At 34.0% G+C, this 19,342-nt stretch overlaps 1 protein-coding gene across 1 annotated transcript in view; it reads left to right on the top strand.

Moving 5' to 3' along the window:
• The window catches only part of LOC143640077 (neuron navigator 3-like), a 148,892-nt gene that overhangs the window by 93,207 nt on the left and 36,343 nt on the right, over positions 1-19,342 (top strand). The window contains 2 exon segments of the mRNA XM_077108020.1: positions 8,545-8,628; positions 17,292-17,403. Coding sequence (XP_076964135.1) covers positions 8,545-8,628; positions 17,292-17,403 — 196 coding nt within the window.

Raw genomic sequence — 19,342 nt, 5'->3', positions numbered from 1 at the left:
TCAAGCCTTAATGTACTAAGGGTTGTTAGTGTTTGACTTAGGAAGATGCAATATTACTATTCCCTGCCCCCTTCAGTTGCATTTATTGAACAATTAGTTAAGCATCCAATTAATTCTAAAAAAATAAATAAATTAGATCTGAAGATGGATAGCTGAGCTACATTGTACATGAGATATAGTTGTCTTGAAAAACCTTGGCAGCCTTCTCATGGTGGTATAAAAGGATACATTTCTACTGGCAGCCAAGCAGCTTAGAATGGCAAAAATGATGACAGTGAAGACCGTCAATTATATTAACATTTATTGAATGTATTTCCATGTGCCAGAGAGTGCTCAGAGTAGCCGCAGAATAATAAAGGGGAACATATGGCATTGTGCCCAGTCCTAGGGAATGGTAGTTTTGGGAATAACAGCCAGGGGTACAGGAGCTCCTGCCATTTTGCCGTATGTCCTGCCACCCTCCCTCTATATTAGTTTGCTCACTTCTGCTCTGGAGCTCTGAGCTGCTCTCTGCCTCATCCCCCCACCTCTGCCCCATCCATGGGGACTTTCTGTTTCCTTAACAAAGCATGACATCAAAACCCAGCAGGTGCTTTAATAAGAAACATTTTGAGGATAGAAATTATTTTTGTAAAATAAATTCTAAAGGAAATGTCATTTCAATCACAGTGTATTCATTTTAGCATGATATATGAATTGAATTTATTTGTTCAATTTCTGGAGAATCATGTGAATTTGGGGACTCAATTTTTTTTATTGGTTGGTTTTGGGGGATTTCTGAAAAATAAAAGCAGATTTTTAGAGACCTGTTTAGACATTATTAGAAGATAAGAGTATAATTTAAACAATATTTTGTTTTTAAGAGTAACTCTTAAAGAGATAGTTACAAGACAACTGTAAGCTTTATATTGTAAGTTACATGATAGTGGTATCAAACATTCCTATGTAGGTTACTGAATTTGTACAAGCTTTTGTTCACTGCAGTGAGGAAGGACAGTGACTGGCCTGTCCATTAGATTGTCAAAACACTTGCAGCCATCACAAGCAAATACTCGGGGCCTTATGGTATTTCGTAAATGTTTCTTGGTGGGCCTCAGCATAGAATTCAGATATTGGAATGATATAGCTGCAAAACATAATGGAATATAAACTGAGAGTCTTCCATTTAAAAAGTAATATACACATGTTATTGAAAGGAAAAAAATGAAACTAAAAGAGCACTTTGTGAGAAATGTGTTCAGTTTTCCTCCGAGATGCCATTCTCACTGTGGTTATTGGTTTCTCGTGTATCCTTTAGTCATTTTTCAGTTTTTCCCCCTGTGTACACACATACAACATGCACTTACCAAAGCATGTGCACACGGTGGGAACCACATTCTAACATGGAGGCACAGTTGTGATGGCCAACTCTTCTTGGTCATGGTTTGGAAAGGGAACAAAACCTTTAGAAAGGTGCCAGCCACTGGCTACCTACACCCTCTGTACTTGTTCATATCACACCATTTTTACTGATGAGTTTTCATGACCTTGGAGGACGCATTCTCTAATGGGCGGTGACCACCAAAAAGGGAAATGTGGTTCTTAGGATTGAAAAACTCTCTCTTCATGTGTGAAACTCAGATATACTTATGGTATATAAATGGGTACCTAGAACACCTGTGCTGTTAAAATGTCATGACAGGAGTGAGCAAGTAGGGAAAAAAATCTATAATATCTCTCTAGGGGAATAATAATGAAAAAAATAAAAATAAGGAACAGAATTAGAGGAAGCAGTACCAAAGGGTAATTTTACGCTCGTCTTCAAGCTAGCTTAAAAAGTACTAGTCTTGGGGCTGGAGTTGCGACTCTGTGGTAGAGGTCTCGCCTAGTATGTGCGAGGCGCTGGGTTTGATCCTCAGCACCACATAAAAATAAATGAAATAAAGGTATTGTGTCCATCTATAACTAAAACATATATATATATATATACTATATATATATATACTATATATTTTAAGTACCAGCCTTAAAAAAATTCCCAAATACTTCCAGTTTCCCCCAAGTTATATCTATAATAATTTGTGCACAGAGATAGGAGCCTAATTAATATCCTATTATTATGCCTCCTCTTTAAACATTGTAATATACTTAGGAATCTTCTCAAAATACTTCAGATAGACACAAAAAGCTGTTCGTGTACATAGCAACTTTATTTTTAATAGCAAAACAAATAGGGAACAAATAAAATTATCCTTTAATTGATCAGTGGAAAAACTGATACAACCTTACCATAGAATACTACTAAGCGATCCACAGAAATGAACCATTGATACAGGTAATATTCAGTTGGCTCTCAAGGACATAATGAGTGGGAAAAAACAATTTCAAAAGGTTGCATACTGAATGATTCCATTTATATAAAATTCCAAAAATGACAATTATAGAAATGGAGAAGATATTAGTGATTGCCAAGGTTGAGAGAGGGAGATAGCACAGAGATCTTTGTGGTGATGGAATAGTTTTGTGCTTTAATTGAGGTTGCGATTTTTTGAATTCAAGTGTGTAAATCAGCATTTATACCAATATGGATTTCATGATTTTAAAATTATGTGAGATGTAACCATTTGGGGAAACTGGATGAAGGGTAGAGAAGAGATCACTGTATCATCTTGGCAACTTCTTGTGAATGCACATGTATTTCAAATTTAAACAGTTAAGTACCCAAAGATCTATAACAGTTTTGGAATTTGTTTATACAGTTAAAAACTAGTTACCTAGTTTTTAGTTTCCTAGGACTTTAAATCTTATTCTACCAATTACTACTCATTTTTTTGGTTGTGATATGGATTGTTAAAGCTTTGTACCATCAAAAAAGTTATTTGCTGACATTATTAAAATATGGGAGTCAAAGGGTTCAGGTAGTGAAGATGCACACCATCTTCTACATTGTTAACAAAATAGTTTATCATTATTCAAAATTATACTCAATATTGATGACATGTAAATTGACACGTGTATAATTGTAAAACAATTTTAATGACTCTACTGTTTTGAACATTTTTATTAGTATCATTAGAACTGCAAGTGATGGAGTCATTTATGTACATGTGTTTTTAGGGGAATGATTCTCTTTTACATATTCCAGAATTTGAATGACTCACAAGGCACATATAAACTACAAATCATCTGAACTCATTTATTCATTTTAACATTTGACTTATGATGTCACTTTAGATTTCCCAGACCACATGAACCATCAAAGAATTTAGTTAATACTTGATTTTTCTTCAGTTCAAAGGAATACCGTTTAAATTTCATTCAGATATTTTTTCATTTAATCTGAGTTAATATCTGTTGATGTATGTAGTATATACACATATTTTAACATACACATACCAAAAGTAAATTAATCATAGGGACTGAATAAAATAATCTTGTATGATTTCTTCATGATAAATCAAGTGGTATTTTTTTGTTGTTGTTTTGTTTTTGTTTTTATTTTTGCCATGTTGAAGTTTGAATCCAGGTTCTTACACATGCTAAACAAGTGCTTTTACCATTGAACTATAGCCCTAGCTCTAGGATTTTATTTCATTAATTTACAATTTCTATTTGGAGGTAGAGATATGTCTTTAAAAATCTGATACTCTACCAGTTGAGTTACCTGAACAAGTCTTTATTTACTAATTTGTTCAGATTAGAAGTAAACTTTATATCTTGGTTAAATAGAAACGAGGTAAGATTTGTTTTTTAGAAATGCAGTCAGTCTAATTCCTAAGGACAGATTTCAGTGAGTTGGGTTGTGTGGAAGATATCATTAACCATGTTTTTTTTTTCAATTTAATAATCATTCTAAGTATCTCGTATTCGTTTTTATTCAGTACATGAATACTTTGTTAAGACTTAATGATTTTCCTTAATTGGGCGTATTTTTGTAATTGGTATGTCCCAAGCTTGAACCCAGTATGACTATGTTTATATGAAGTCCACATAAGAATGTGTTCTAATTTTTAAATTTGAAATGTACTTCTCTGCTGAGATGCTTTCCTCTCTTTTTGCTGAAAGGACTAGTGGCAGGTCAAAAGGTAACCAGTCAGCTCACTTCTTCTTTGGCAGAGCAGAGCCTCTGAACCAGTAAGGTTTCCCTCTTCCAGTTGCTCTGGAAAGAGCTGCTTAAAACCACCAGAGACTGTATATAAAGCTGATTCTACTGGTAGATCTTCGGAAAAGAGGGAGGGAGGATGTATTGGCAAATGCTGTTGCCTGTCCATCTCTGGGTCAATACCTGCTCCCCAATAAATAGAGGAAAACAGGAGCCTCACCCTGCACATGCACATGGTCTCATCACACCATCACCCAGGTTTTCCAGGCCTCTTGCCCACACCTGCTTGCAGCTGAGTCAGGTAGATATCTTTGTTTGCTTTCCAGTATATTTTCTTTCTAAATCTTAGCCATTAGATAATTTGGAAATGGGAACTCAGACTAGTTATTACTTCGATTTTTCAAAGACATTACTGAATGAATATGTAACAAAACCAGGGGTACTTTTTTTTTTTTTTTTTTTGTTTTTCAGCAAATAAGTCTTTTAACCAAATCCTCTTGGGTATTATTTTCTTTGAGAGTGTGTCCCACTTATTTGCTCTATTTAATATTTTTATATAATCTGACAGTGCCTCTTGCTTTTCTGCAGTTCTTCTAACTGAAAAATATTTTGCAAATGTTAACAGTAATGAAGACATAAGGGATAGTTCTGTATAGACAAAAAGAAGTGTTAAATCTTATTTATGTTTCAGATCATTCTTGGTTCAATTATTTTATTATTATTATTATTATTATTATTATTATTGTTACTAGTAGTAGTAGTAGTAGTAGTAGTAGTAATAGTAGTAGTTTTAACCCAGGAGTGCCTTACCACTGACTATATCCCTACCCCTTTTTTTATTTTTTATTTTGAGACATGGTCTCACTAAGTTGCTTAGGGTCTCACTAAATTGCTGAGGCCTCAAACTTGTGATCCTCCTGTCTCAGCCTCCTGAGCCACTGGGATTACAGGCATGTGCCACCATGTCCAGCCTTGGTAGAGTTATTAATTTTCAAATACAAGTTCTTATGTATCTGTATATATGTGTGTATATAAATACATCCTGATAGAAATTTATGGATGGAGTATTTTTTATTTGGCTGATGAAATGTCACTTCTTTATGTGTGAACAATGCAATGTAGGTATTATGTATTTCATCTCACTGTTTATCATCACAATAATTTCCTTTGAATGTCTGTTCAGCTTCTGTTGTGTGATCCTGTATGTATTAGCGAATAGTCTCCTCTATTTTCTTGCCTTGACAGACTTCATCTAACCCAACTCATGAACATTCCCTGTTCATCACCATATTCATAAAATTTACCCTGACTTGAAAATGATGCAGCTGCTAAAAAGCAAAGTTTAGAGCCAAGTAAATTATGATGAAAATCCCTGAAAATCAAACATAAAGTGTTTTAGCCACATTATCCTACAGTTCAGTCAGCTTTGCTTTCTAGTTTCTTCTCACTAAGGTGATAAAGATCATTATTGGTAGGAAAAATCCTCTCATTTACCTGTTTTATTCTATTACTATTTACCACAGCTGGTGAGAAATGGAACGGTCCTACTTCCAAAGTAACAAAGTTAATCTGACAAATTAAGCCAAGGTGACGTAAATATAAAACAATATTTCACTAATATAATTTTAGCATTCCTTTCAATAAAAATAGCATGACTTAAGTTAACCTGTTCTTTAATAACCAGTGATAAGGGGTATTTTTATGAATAATTAGTGACAAGCAATTCTACAAAAATTAGAAACTGATATTCTAATGGTAAATATTTTGCCCTTATATCTACAAAATTTAAACAATATGACTTATATAGCATATTGTTTATTTTTATTGTTTCTTTTTAGTTATACATGACAGTAGAATCCATTTTGACATAATTATACACACATGGAATATGTCTTGTTCTAGTTCAGACCGCAGTACCACTCTTTCCCTTATCCTTTCCCCACAACTTGCTTCTTCTCTCTTTATTGATCTTTCTGCCACTTAACTAATAGTTTTTTTTGTTAATTTCTTGTGGATGTACATGATGGTGAGCTTCATCATGTGGTATATTCATATATGTATATAGGAGAGCTGTGTCAGATTCACTCCACCATCTTTTCTTTTTCCATCCATCCTCCCTTCCCTTCATTCCCCATTGTCTACTCCACTGAACTTCTAATCCTCCCTCCTTATTGTGGGTTAGCTTCCACATATCAGAGAAGATATTTGACCTTTAGTTTTTTGGGATTGGCTTATTTCACTTAGGATGATAGTCTCCAGATCCATCCATTTACCAAGAGTGTCATAAAGTCATTCTTCTTTATGGCAGAGTAATATTCCTTTGAACATATACTGCAATTTCTTTATCCAGTCATCTGTTGAATTGCACCTATGTAGGCTTTATAGCTTAGCTATTGTGAATTGTGCTGCTACAAACATTGATATAGCTGGCATTTTTTTACAATCCTGATTTCTTTGCCATATTTTCAGTTCCTATTAAATCAATAAAATATGAACAAAGGGAAAAGTCATTTTCTTCAATTGTATACATTTAAGGGTTTACAATCCTTCAGTGTTTAAGAAGGCAAAAACATAGCACTTAAGAAGGAAAATTTAGGTGTAAACTTTGCCAAGAAAAGCAAGAAAATAATCAGCATAGACATTAAAATAGCCGTTGCCTTTGGCAAAGCAGAGGGACCCACAAAGGGGAAGGAGCAAAACATGTGTCTAGGTTCTTGAACGCCCTTTCCTTGATTTGGTTGATGAGAATCTGATTAAATCAGCAAACTGTACATTTTTCTTTTTGGTTCATTTTTATGGAAGCATTTTTCACAATTAAAAAAAGTTAAAATGTAAGCAAAAATATAACATAACCTTATGCTAATTTCAGAGCACACAAAAACTACCATTCCGTGTCATTGGAAATATTTTAAACTGCAAAGAAAGATTCCTTTTTTAGAGTCTCATTTGTCCAATTAATTCTATTAACAAACTTTGGTGTATAATTCTCCATGGTTGGTTTTTGTTTTTATTTTTGTTCCTGGCGTGTGTGTGTGTGTGTGTGAGAGAGAGAGAGAGAGTGAAGTTTAGATCCATGTGTCGGGGGAGAAACAGAGACAGGGAGTGAGAAGGAAAGAAGAACGGAGGGGAAGTGAGGAAGAAAAAGAGAAGGTGGAAGGCAGGGTGGACGATAGTGGAACTAGAGAATAGAGTGATTCTGATGGATTGAAATTTAGCAGTATTCCTTCAGATTGTTTTTCTCCCCTATTGTAATGTTAGGGAAAGAAAACCAGCCCAAAATGAGTTCAGAGCTAGGAACGAAGACATCTTTGCATTTGATGCTGATGGAAGGGACTTGGATATTATATTATGAATAATGTAATAAACTTCCAGATTCCTGATTCTTAGGACTCTTATGATGTATGTTAGAGTAGGTTCCTCAGCTCCAGCTATAGAAGAATGTATGCTATCGGAGTCTTCTTATTTTCATCCTTTAGAAAAACAATCTTTTGCCAAGGATTACCAAGTTTTGCCCATATGTAGTTTATTATAGACTTGGGTTATAAAATATTCAACTTTTAGATCCTTCTGGGGGTGTAGTATCAATCTATCAGTTTGAGATAATGGGCCTGCAGCCTGATGAGAGACTGACCTACCTCTTCATACTAAGTATTGGAACTATTGCATAATGGTATGTCAATCTGGGGCCGCAGTAAGACTGCCAAATTCTTCTTAATCATAGGAGTTATATTACCTACTACAATATGTATAATTCTCTGAGATTTAAAATAAAACCACCATCCACAAAAGCTTAATGCTAAATAAAATATCAGTGACTATTATTTCTGGATGGCCTACCTGTGCTTCCTTAGTTGAAGGGAATAAAAAGGAGAAAGAAAAGCTCTTTTATTAAAGAGTTTGGAAAGTGAAGAGGACTCTTCGATTCAATTCTTTGTAAGTAGAAAAAGAGGAAAGATAATGTTATAGCTGTCAGCAGTTGTCTGACAGTTGAAGGAGAGCATCGTTACAATAGAGGAGCTAACAATATCTTCAAAGGTCATCATGGAAGTCTAAAAATGAGGAACATTTGTCCATTGCCTGTTTCAGTGACCTCCTTTTGGGCTTTCTTTCTAAAAACTTGGCAGCTCAGAACTTTATTCAGTATTTTGGGTGTCAAATCCCTGCATGATGTGCAAGCCAGAAGGTGTGATTATTTGCAAAATATCATCCATTTTCAGAAATTGAACTCATATTAAATGTCAAGAGACTGGTACACTGATTTTTAAGAAGCCAAAGTTTAGAGATGAAAAAGATAAAATGAAGATTTATGTAAAAGGAGAATCACCATTGTGAGCTAACCATGACAGTCCTAGTATTTAAAGAGTGAGAACATCTGAAAATAAGCATTTTGTAAAATGAAGGGTTTTCATCTATCCACATGAGATCCTGACATTTTAACGGTGTTTCTTGCATTATGTTCACAGGCTCACCTTGTAGCAGCTTTTGAAAAGAGTTTAGGGAATATGACTGGCCGATTGCAAAGTCTAACCATGACAGCGGAACAAAAGGTATGTTCAGGAATTGCCACGGAGGCTTGCAAAGAGGAAGCACGCTTCAGAGAATGTTTATAGGATGCTTAAATAATTCCTGAGATGAACCTCCTTAAGAATAATGCCACAGTGCATCCACTCTATACTAAATTAGAACAAAGAAAGGATAATAACTTTACTTTTCAGATTTTAATTAAAATTAAAAACATGATCAAATGAATCCATATTGGAACACGCACACACAAATACACACAAAGTTCTTTCTTTGAAGTCTCTTTTGCTTCTCACTAAAACTATTAAAAGAAAACCAAAGGTTAAGAAAGAGAAACAGTTGTATAAGAGAGATTTCGAATATTCTAGGAGCAAATTGTCATGAGTTTGTCAAGAATTGAACTCTAATGAGAGTACAGATGCATGGTATATAAGCCCATTAATAATCCTTGTCTAGAGGCTGAGATGCCCAGGAGAGATATATAGCAAAAGTGTATGGACTATAACATAAGGAACTTAAAGTTATAGCATCTATGATACAGGAACAATACTGTGCAGTTTGGGAGTCTTAAGAACTAGTTAACATCTAATGATCCTGCCTTTGAGTAATGTTATTCCAATTATCTTTAAAGCTTTAAAATAAATGCAAAAGATCATATGGTATCGAAGAAGAAATACTGAAAGGAAAGGAACAGTATTTAGTTCACAAAGGCAGATCTATTAAAAGAGTCCATACTGCTAAGGGTCTAGTCACTTTTCCTAAGAGACCAGTTAACTTTCTTCCCTGCTGTTAGTCAAGAGCCCTTACCTCTTTGGATTTATTGTCAGAGAGAGTTAGGTGCAGCCTCTGAAATTTATGGAAATTTTTATGAAAAATGCATATGTATTTAATATGAGCAGGTGCTCACAGTGCTTTCTAATTCTCAAAGAGATTCCCAACCTAAAATAATCTGAATATTTTCAGAATCTGTTCTTATATTTGTCCAGAGGGATGGTTCAATTTTGTCTTTAGCTTTTGTAAGGTCTAACATTAGCTTTACAAAACTAGCATATATTACCAAAGTTTAAAGTTTACAAAAGTTTAAAAAAATCTTAACAGTCAATTAAAAGAGAAAATCCAATAACCTCCTATAATTGCCTTGCCTGGCATAACTGGCAAAATATATTAATATATTTTTCTAATATTTCATAAATTTATTTTAATATTTTATTTGATATTTATTCTAATATTTCATAGATTTCTCTTGCCCATGAGAGAATACTGCCCCTCCCTGTCCAACTGTCCTGGAAGAATAACTAAAAAATTCCCTTGGATCCCATAAATTTCTTTACTGTATGTGTCTGTCTCTCTCTCTCTCTCTCTCTCTCTCTCTCTCTCTCTCTCACACACACACACACACACACACACACACACACACACACCTCAGTTTGCCACTGCTCTGTGTAACGTAAGAACCTAGTAAACAGGATTACAAGGCCTTTTAGGGCAGTCAGGTGCAACAGAATATTGACATTGGAGACCAGTAATTCTGAGTGTGAATCCTGATTGTGTCCCTTAGAAGCTGTGTAATCTTGAGCAAGGTTATATAACATTTTCTGAATCTCAAATTCATCATTTTTCAGGTGGGAATGATAATAACTACCTTGTAACATCACCATAAAGAGTTAGTTAGATGCTGATTATGTCACATGCCATGGGCAATCAAGAAATATTCCCTTTCTTTACTTTTCTCTCTTTTTTTTCTGCCTTAAAAGTTATAAGATAAAGAAAATCATCTTTGGGTGTATGGTGGGCATATTGCTGAAAATGAGGTTTAGTATTAAAGTCTTACTATCTTTAAGTTGAAATCACTAGAAACATTGCCCACCGGTATTTTCAACTCATTTATATTTGTAAGTAAATTTTCTCATAGAATCTATCAATATAAATAGTTATGTTAATTTGCAGTGAATAATACTGGAATATTTTTAAATGTCTCCATAATATAAGAAATTTTATAATTTTGTGTACAACACCTTTCATCTAACATTGCCAAAATTGTGAAATTTTTTCCAAAGATACCATAGTGTATGAAATTTTCTTTACCATTTTTTTGGTTAGAGTACTGGGGACTGAACTCAGGGGCACTTAACCACTGAGCCACATCCCAGCTCTATTGTATATTTTATTTAGAGACAGGATCTCACTGAGTTGCTTTGTGCCTCGCTTTTGCTGAGACTGGCTTTGAGCTCGCAGTCCAGTCTGCCTGCCTCAGCCTCCCGAGTTGGTGAGATTACAAGCGTATACCACCATGCCCGGCTGTTTACCATTTTTAACTAAAAACAATACCTTGTCTAGTTGCACATTGTACACACCACACACACAGTAATGTTGGTTGCTAGTTTATTAATCTGAGCTTATAAATTGACTTTTTCCAAAATACTTTTGAGAAGCCTATGATATTAGTTGCAGTATGATATGACACAATTCAGTGACAGAATCTAATGAAAACCAGTAGATGAATGTATATAAGGTACCTGAGCCTGGTAATTACCACCACAAAGCACTGAACCAAACTGAATGTCAAGGAAGCTAAGACACAAAGGGAGATTGCTTGATGTGTTTTGTTCTCATTTTCTGACCAAAAGAGCATAATTTAGATTGAAAAGACAAACTTTTTGGCCCTGAATTCAAGGACAAATGTATTTCAAAGCTTCTTAAATTGGGGTCATGGAATAACAAAAGACAAAAATCACTGTTCAGGTAGACATTCCTCTAAAAGCTGAGGGCATAACACTTAATCATATTTCAGTAAAGGCATTTTTTTCAGGGAGCTGAGATGAAAGGTATATTGCTCTCTGGTGATCCAACAATCCCAAGAAAATGTCTGAAGTCTATAGAGCACAGGTTTTTAAACTCTATTCCTGGAATTCCTAGTTGTGTTTGCCTGTTTAATCATTCACTATATTGAATTTCTACTGTGTAAGAACTAAACAGTACAGACAGATGGGTAGGTTTACAAGATGTGAATCTATTTCCTGTCTCTATCTCTGTCTATAGATACAGATTCCTGCTAGAATATAAACTCCATGAGGACTATTATAATACATTCCTCATAAATTATATACACTATAAATTTATATAGATCACAATATTTCCCAAGAGGCTTATATTCCTTATATATGAAAATGATTATATATATGTACATGTATAAAATGTTCCACCTGGACTTTATAGTCTATATATGCACTATACATATAGCCCATATATATACATTCTTACATAGAAGTTATATTCTAAAAGGTGCAGAAAACGATAGACATATAATTAAAGCATCAGATTTTAGGTGATGATAATCACATTGAATAACATAAACCTGAGAATGAGACTATTGGGAAGCAGGATGAGCAGCTAACACATAAAGACATAAAGACCAAGGTGGCCAAATGTTCTTGGTTACATATAGGAAACAGATAAGCTGCAACTCAAATCCTGATCTTTTGCCTTCAGAGAGTGATGTGAGCAATCAGGTGGCATTATAGCCTGAAACTACATCAAAATTTTAGTTTTATTTATATTTCAAAATCATTCATTTGAATAGCATTCTAACTATTTTCTGTTTCCACATGCCAGAGAACACAGATTCTCTGGCCAAATTGGTGTGCCAAAATACTGCTTTTATATACTTACAGCCTTGTAAGAAAGAAAAGACATGTATGAATAACTCAAAAGGCAGAAAATTATCATTCCATTAGAAATATAAGAGTGTAATGCCATGAACATTCTCAAAGGGAACTTGTGCATCCGCACGATGCCTGCAGAGTGGAGATGGCACTGGGAGCTCCTTGAAATTGGCAGGATGAAGATTAGCTCTGGGGAAATGTAGGAATGTATTTCAGAGAAAGGAACAGCCTGACATTAGCAGCAAGAAGGAAAATTACTAGGAGACATCACTCAGAGCATTGTGCAGGTCGTACTTTACTCACAGAATGCCAGTTGGGAAAGGCTGTGATACATATCATTAAATTGGCAAGGATTCTGCAAATGTTTTTTTGACAAGTGGAATTTCTACAGAACTTCTGCTAAATCTTTGCATTCAAATTTACTAAATATATAATATTTAAAATTAGGAAGGCATTCTAATTAGTGCCCTATAGCTATCATACTGGGGCTATTAGAATATAGATTAAAGTGAACTAGGTTATTCCCACTCAAAGGTCAGAGCAAAATAGAGGAATATCTTCCCCTAAGAGTGATGGAACTCAGATATTGGCCCTTATGCTAACCATAAATCTCAGGGTTTCCTTATTCTTACCTCTTTGAAACTGTCTTTTTTTCAGGGGGGTGGAGGGGTGGAGTAGGGGAACCTGAATGTAATCCTTGAAAATGAGGACATTAGAAGCCAGATCTTTGAAAAAGATAACATGGAAGCTAAAAATTTAGTTGATTTTAATGTTTACATTAATTCTTCTCATTCTATGTTGATATTTGCGTTCTGAAAGTGTTCTTAAAAATCTTTTGGAACATAATATAATGCTAATTTATAATTTTTAAATTGCAACTGGTGTTGAGTTTTGGTGAACCTCATTTATTTGAATCTATATACAGTAGTCATAGCCAGATTATTTAAATTGCAACACTAGCAAGATTTCAAAGCAAATACAAAGATGAGGAAGAGGAAAAAAATGTGTTCAAAGAAGCTACAGCTGGTTAGTGTGAGATTACCTACCCAAGTGTCAGTTTGAGGAAGTGAGACAGACTTAGTGCCTAGAAGGTTAAGTTGTTTGATGAGGTTTGTTGCCAAGCTTCTGAAATCTCAATAAGGGCTTTGACAGTGAGAAATTTGGAAAGAGATAAGATACAGTTAGGAGATTAGGTTGTAAAGAACACCAAGCAAGGTTGGTATTATATCGCGATATTTGATTATTTTATTTTGGAGCATTTTGCAATCATCTCAACTTGTTTAGCCTCAGAGACATGTACAAAACTGCATCTATATTGACTCCATCTGGACTCTTAGATACAAGAAACTTTCACAGAAAACTGGTATCTTATATAGGCAGTGGGTGTTAGATCATCATTATCTCAAATGGTTTATCAGAAGGAGGAGGAAGTATCAACAAAATAGGATTTCATCACCTAATTCCCAAGACCCTTTGCATAGTTATCCTAGCTACAGTCTTCCTTTTACTATCTATTGATGAGAGTAGGAAACTGGAAAACACTGAATTAGAGAAGCAAACTATAAATTCATATCTCGATAGCATATACATTTCTAAGGATATTTTTTGGGAAGGCTTAATAAATGATTCTCAAAACAAGCATGTTGAATTGGCCAATTTTAAAATAAAGAGATTATAGGGAAATATTTTAAATTATCTAATGATTTTTTAGTCAGTTATCTTGAAATTCATTTCTAATCAGTCTTTATCCAGACTCTCCACCATGGACAAAATTTTTAAAAAGGATAATTATGTCTAGATACAGCATTGCACTTTCTATACACTATAGAAATCTTATAAAGCATAGCTTAAAAAATAAATGTGAACAACTATAGTTATGAAGCAGAAAAATGAAGAGTTGAAAACAGTCTCTACATCAGAGTCAAGTTTTTTATTTAAAATGCTTTCTGTTGATCTCTATAATACTATTATTGGGAAAGAGAAAAAGGCAAACCTAGCTTCATTGATCTCCATAGGAGAAGATTCCACTCAATTAGCTATGTTGAGACTTTCTGTTTATACTAAGCAAGAAAAGTTTTGATGTTTTTATGTCACCCTGCTCCCTAGGTGACAAGTACCCTCTTATAAAAATAAATAAATAAATAAATAAATAAATAAATAAATAAATAAATAAATAAATAAATAAAATAAAGATAAATTCAGTGAAGTCAAAGTTTTCAATTATTCCTAGAAGGTAAAATGTATCTGTTAATCATGTCCCAGAACATTTCAAGAAAACCATCCCAACATTTACTGAGATCATAAATCAGGTGAAAAGATACATTCTTCAACACCTAAATAAACCTAGTGCATTCAATGGCCTGAAAACCCACAGAAGAGAATTTCTTTCTTTCTTTCTTTCTTCCTTCCTTCCTTCCTTCCTTCCTTCCTTCCTTCCTTTCTTCCTTCCTTTCTTTCTTTCTTTCTTCTTTTCTTTCTTTCCTTCCTTCCTTATTTATTTATTTATTTTCTGATATGAAAACAGAGGTTTCGCAATTAGGGAGACATTTTGCTATGGCCTCTAAGGGACAGGAAGATATTTAAAGCAAAGGGGAAAAAAATCATATGAAAATGCCTAGAAAAAGATGGATATAGCTTGAATGACAAAAATGAGAGTAGACCTCATTAGGAAATAAGGAAGAAGGAAGGTTTTTGTAGATATGTGGCAATAACTAGTGCAAGTTGGAACAGGTTACCTCAAATCGGCCTAAAATTTAGTTTTCTTTCAAATTAAAGACAATGGGACACATTGCAGGTACTTTAAGTTCACCTGAACCAATTTTTTATAGACGTTATTTTCCCAGGTTACATATAGTAAATACATTTCTTACCTAGTTATTCTTCCTTTGGGATAACTGAGCCACATTAAGTAATAGCTAACCTGTTAATATTTGTGTTTTTTAAAAGAACCTTAATTTTAGAATGGGATCATCCTTCTATAGCATACTGAACACAATATTCTTAAAAAAATTCCCTGAACAACTTTCTCCACTTTTAATCATTTTAAAAGCAGTCTCTAGAAGAGATTTCTCTTGAAAAGATTAAAGTTTTAATACTGAAATAAATCAACTAGCCGAAAGTTAAGCTTAGTTTTTAGACCTCATGTTCACTTTTCTCTTTTAAAGATTAGCCAAATATTTTAACAGATTTTTATTCCACAGTACCAATATTATTGATTTTAAATTGAAGGATAAAAATCTGGATTCAAGTAAAATGTAACATGTATCCTAGTGTTTATTTTATAAAATTGGATTTAGATTATGTGATTTATTAATTATGTACTATAGGAATTCTTTTGAATAAATTTCTAGTGGAAGCAGAATCAATTTCCAGGAATTTTTTCATCTCTTGGGGGATTTATTTTAATTGAAAAAATATACTAAGTTTTGATAAAGTTATCTATCGCTACTTGGGCAAGGACCTAAATTATAGAAGTTGGAGAGACTGGGATATTAAGATGAATTGGGTTAGAAATTTTCCACAGATAGTTTTACTTTTATGATAAAGAAATATACTTGAATTGGTTACACTCAAGTATTTGAAGACACACCTATAAATCCAGCATATTATTATTGATTTCTTATGAGGTCCTTTGTTTTATAAGCCTTTAAAGTTAAGAGTATCTGCTTGTTATTTAAAATATAATTATTCTGTATTAAGATCAAATAGCCAAATAAAATAGATACATAAGTTATCAAGTATGTGTTCCAAACTTGTATATCATCTCAATTAACACTGTTTTTAAGAATCTAAAGTTAGCATAGTTACTGGGTATTCTCATGTATGAAGCAATTTTCTGCAATGAAAATTCTGATCTTTTTTTCTGTATTCTGGGAGACAGTTGAGGATGCATGAACTGTCATGGAGTTAACAACCCAAGCCTGATTCTTTAGCTTTTTTCTAAAGATGCTTGAGGAAACGATGGATGCCAAATGAATTACCAAGAAATTCTCCAAGATGCTGACAAGGATATAAGGATAGTTTTGGGGATTGTGCCTCTGGCAAGAAGGATACCCCTTACTATTAAGAATCTAGTGTAAATGTCTCTGCTGAAAGAGCTTCGTTTCTTTCTTTTATCATGTACCTCCCCCCCACACCCCACCCCTGCACACACACACCTTCTGGCTATCCTATCTCACTCATTATAAGTCATTTCTGTTAAAATAATTCATTTAAATAACTGTGAAAGACAAAAGTTATAGTATAATTTGCACTGAGACACAACAAAATTATTCTAAATTCAGTAAGAATACATTTAAAATGTATTTCCTATAAAAATTTGATATTACACTGATTTTTTGGTGATTTATTAGTTAAGGGGTATGTATTTTATATCTCTCTAGTCTCTGTTTTAATTCCTATGTTGCTCTGGCTTCATGAGGCTGAGTCCCCATATTAGCAATTTTATTGGATGAAAAGTGTCAGAATCTAGGATGATCTGAATATATCAGCAAAATTTAATAAGGTGATATTTAACAGGAGTGAGTTAGGAATGAGTTCCAGATTTTACACTTAGATTCAAAGAAATTATTGCCAAAGTGCAAAATACTTCAGGCAGAATCTATAGTCACTTATTTGATATCACTGCATATTTCTACTTGACAATAAGTGCAATATAATGCAGTACTATTATTCTGCTATCTAAATATCTAATATAATCATAGGTAATATGACTGTTTGATAACTAAAATGAGTGATATGATACCTTGATTTGCTTTGCACTGGTCAGCTCTAGGTGCCACCCTTTGAAAGAACTAATGACTATTTAAATCATTTCTATAGGACAATAAGAAAAAAAAATTGATTCGTCTTTACTTTAACTAAGAAAGAAGTTGTTAGATACAATTTGACAAATTTAGCCAAGTATCCAAATCTCTCAGGAGTCTGGTACTATATAAAACCAAACCCATTTGATGACATACTATGAACAAGGGCTTTCATTTTTGTCTCTAAATATTAAAGCTTCTAAACTCTTGTTTATTTCACAGGAGTCTGAACTTATAGAGCTAAAGGAGACCATTGAAATGCTGAAGGCCCAGAACTCTGCTGCCCAGGCGGCCATTCAGGGGGCCCTAAATGGCCCAGACCACCCTCCAAAAGGTATATTCAGAAATGGTATCATTTTTCATCTTATATAACAGGTATCTGTTTTATTTATAGAATGGAGTTGTATTTACTCAGTGGCACTGCCTTTTCTAATGAGTAAGGAGAAATTAATGGGATCAGAATTCCAGAATTGCAGACTTTGAGAACAGTAGCTTCCTCTGTTGAATAATTTTTAAATTGACCTTAATGAATTGACTTCTATAGTTCTACATATATTCTCTCCATTTGATCCGGGAGGCAGAGGTGATGTGCATATTGACTTAAGCAAAACAAGCCTATAAATGAGTATGATAATCCAGATCTGCAAATAAAAATGAAGCAATCAATATGTTAATACCAAGTCTCAGGCGTTTGGAGCAACTTCTCCTGGGTGGGACAATGTTCTGTAGATAATTTTTAAATAATAAGAAAACAGACTAGAAATCAGCTTGCATTTTATTATGACCATGTTTCTACAGTTTTAAACAATGAAAATATTCCTTTTGCCATCATCTCTACCCTTTGGTTCACCACTAAAGAAATGCTCCTTATTGTCATATCATTTTTTCTTTATATAGGTTCAATTTATTCATATTCTCTTTTCAATAGCATTAAATATGTCTCATTCTCTCTTCCAGCTAAAAAATTCTTTCCTAAATCCTCAGTTCTTATCATCTTTCTTCCTATTTCCAGATAAGTTCTGGTAAAACTAATTTTGGAACCTTTCAAAGTCTTCAATCACCAATCACCTTTCAGCCCATAGGATCGTAAATTCTATCCCCACTACTCCACCAAAGCTTTTCTCTCCAGGGTCAACAATGACTAACATAGCACTTAATCCAGGGAAATAGCTAAAATTCTTATTGTACTCATCATGGAAACCACATTTGGTACTGACGTCTAATTCCTTCTGCTGGACACCTTCATTTAAGACATCCTACTTTATTGGTTTTCCTTCTTATCCTTTGAAATTTCTTTCAAAGTTTTTCTTCTTTTTCTGTGTGTTCACTTCATTATATACATTTGTTAATTATTAATATTCTAAACTCTCTTCCAAAATGATTCTGAACATCTCTCCAAAATTTTATATAAACTCACCTAGTGCTCTAGCTATCATTATCATTTATGTGCCGCTGTCTCTGTATCTCTAGTTCAGGCTCATCTCTGGAGATAGAACTCTATCTTATCTAGATGCCAAGAAAGAACTCCCCTTGGGTATCTTTGAGTATTTTTTTGGCACCTTAAACTTGACATCTCCAAACTTGAACTTCCCTCCTTGCCCTCCTTCTCCTTCAGTATTCTTTGCTTCATTAAATGGTATCACCCGAATCCGCAAGGTCTTCTGATTCTACCCTTTAAGTATTGATAGATTTGTTTACTTTTCCCTGATCCTGCTGTCACCGTCCTTTGACTCTTCCCTGATCTGGCACCAAGTCCTACATAGCCTTTCTTCTCTTAACCTTACCCCACTTTATACCATTCTTCAACTACAGTCAGAGCAATCATCTAAAAGCAGGCATCTGCAGGCACCCCCTTGCCTTTGGGATGAAAAACAAGCTCCTTGACATTAGATAATCTCCCTTCACCAACTTTATATTCAACAAATATTTAGTGATTGCTAATTACATGCCAGATGCTGTCCTTGACTTTATTTCTTGCTCTATGTATTCCGTATTTCAGTTTTCCTGAATTTCTTTCCATTCTTCATAAGTTCTTTAAACAGTCTGTTTACTCCACTTGGAATATTCTGCCCTGTTTGTTCAGAATAAAAACTTTTGGAAAACTGCAGGAATTAGCTTAAATATGCCTCTTTATCTGGAAATAGCTGTACTTTCCTTATTAAAATTTGCATTATACTCTGGTGCCTTTGAGGTCTGTGTGTCCTGATTTATGAAGGAGGGTTTGTTTCTTCATCCCAGTGCCTATAGCATTGCCTTGCACATTAAAGTGGCTT

The sequence above is a fragment of the Callospermophilus lateralis genome, unplaced genomic scaffold, assembly GCF_048772815.1.
Source record: "Callospermophilus lateralis isolate mCalLat2 unplaced genomic scaffold, mCalLat2.hap1 Scaffold_112, whole genome shotgun sequence".
Lineage (NCBI taxonomy): Eukaryota > Metazoa > Chordata > Mammalia > Rodentia > Sciuridae > Callospermophilus > Callospermophilus lateralis.
The sequence above is the reverse complement of the archived record's forward strand: the minus strand, read 5'-3'. Positions and strand labels throughout refer to the sequence as shown.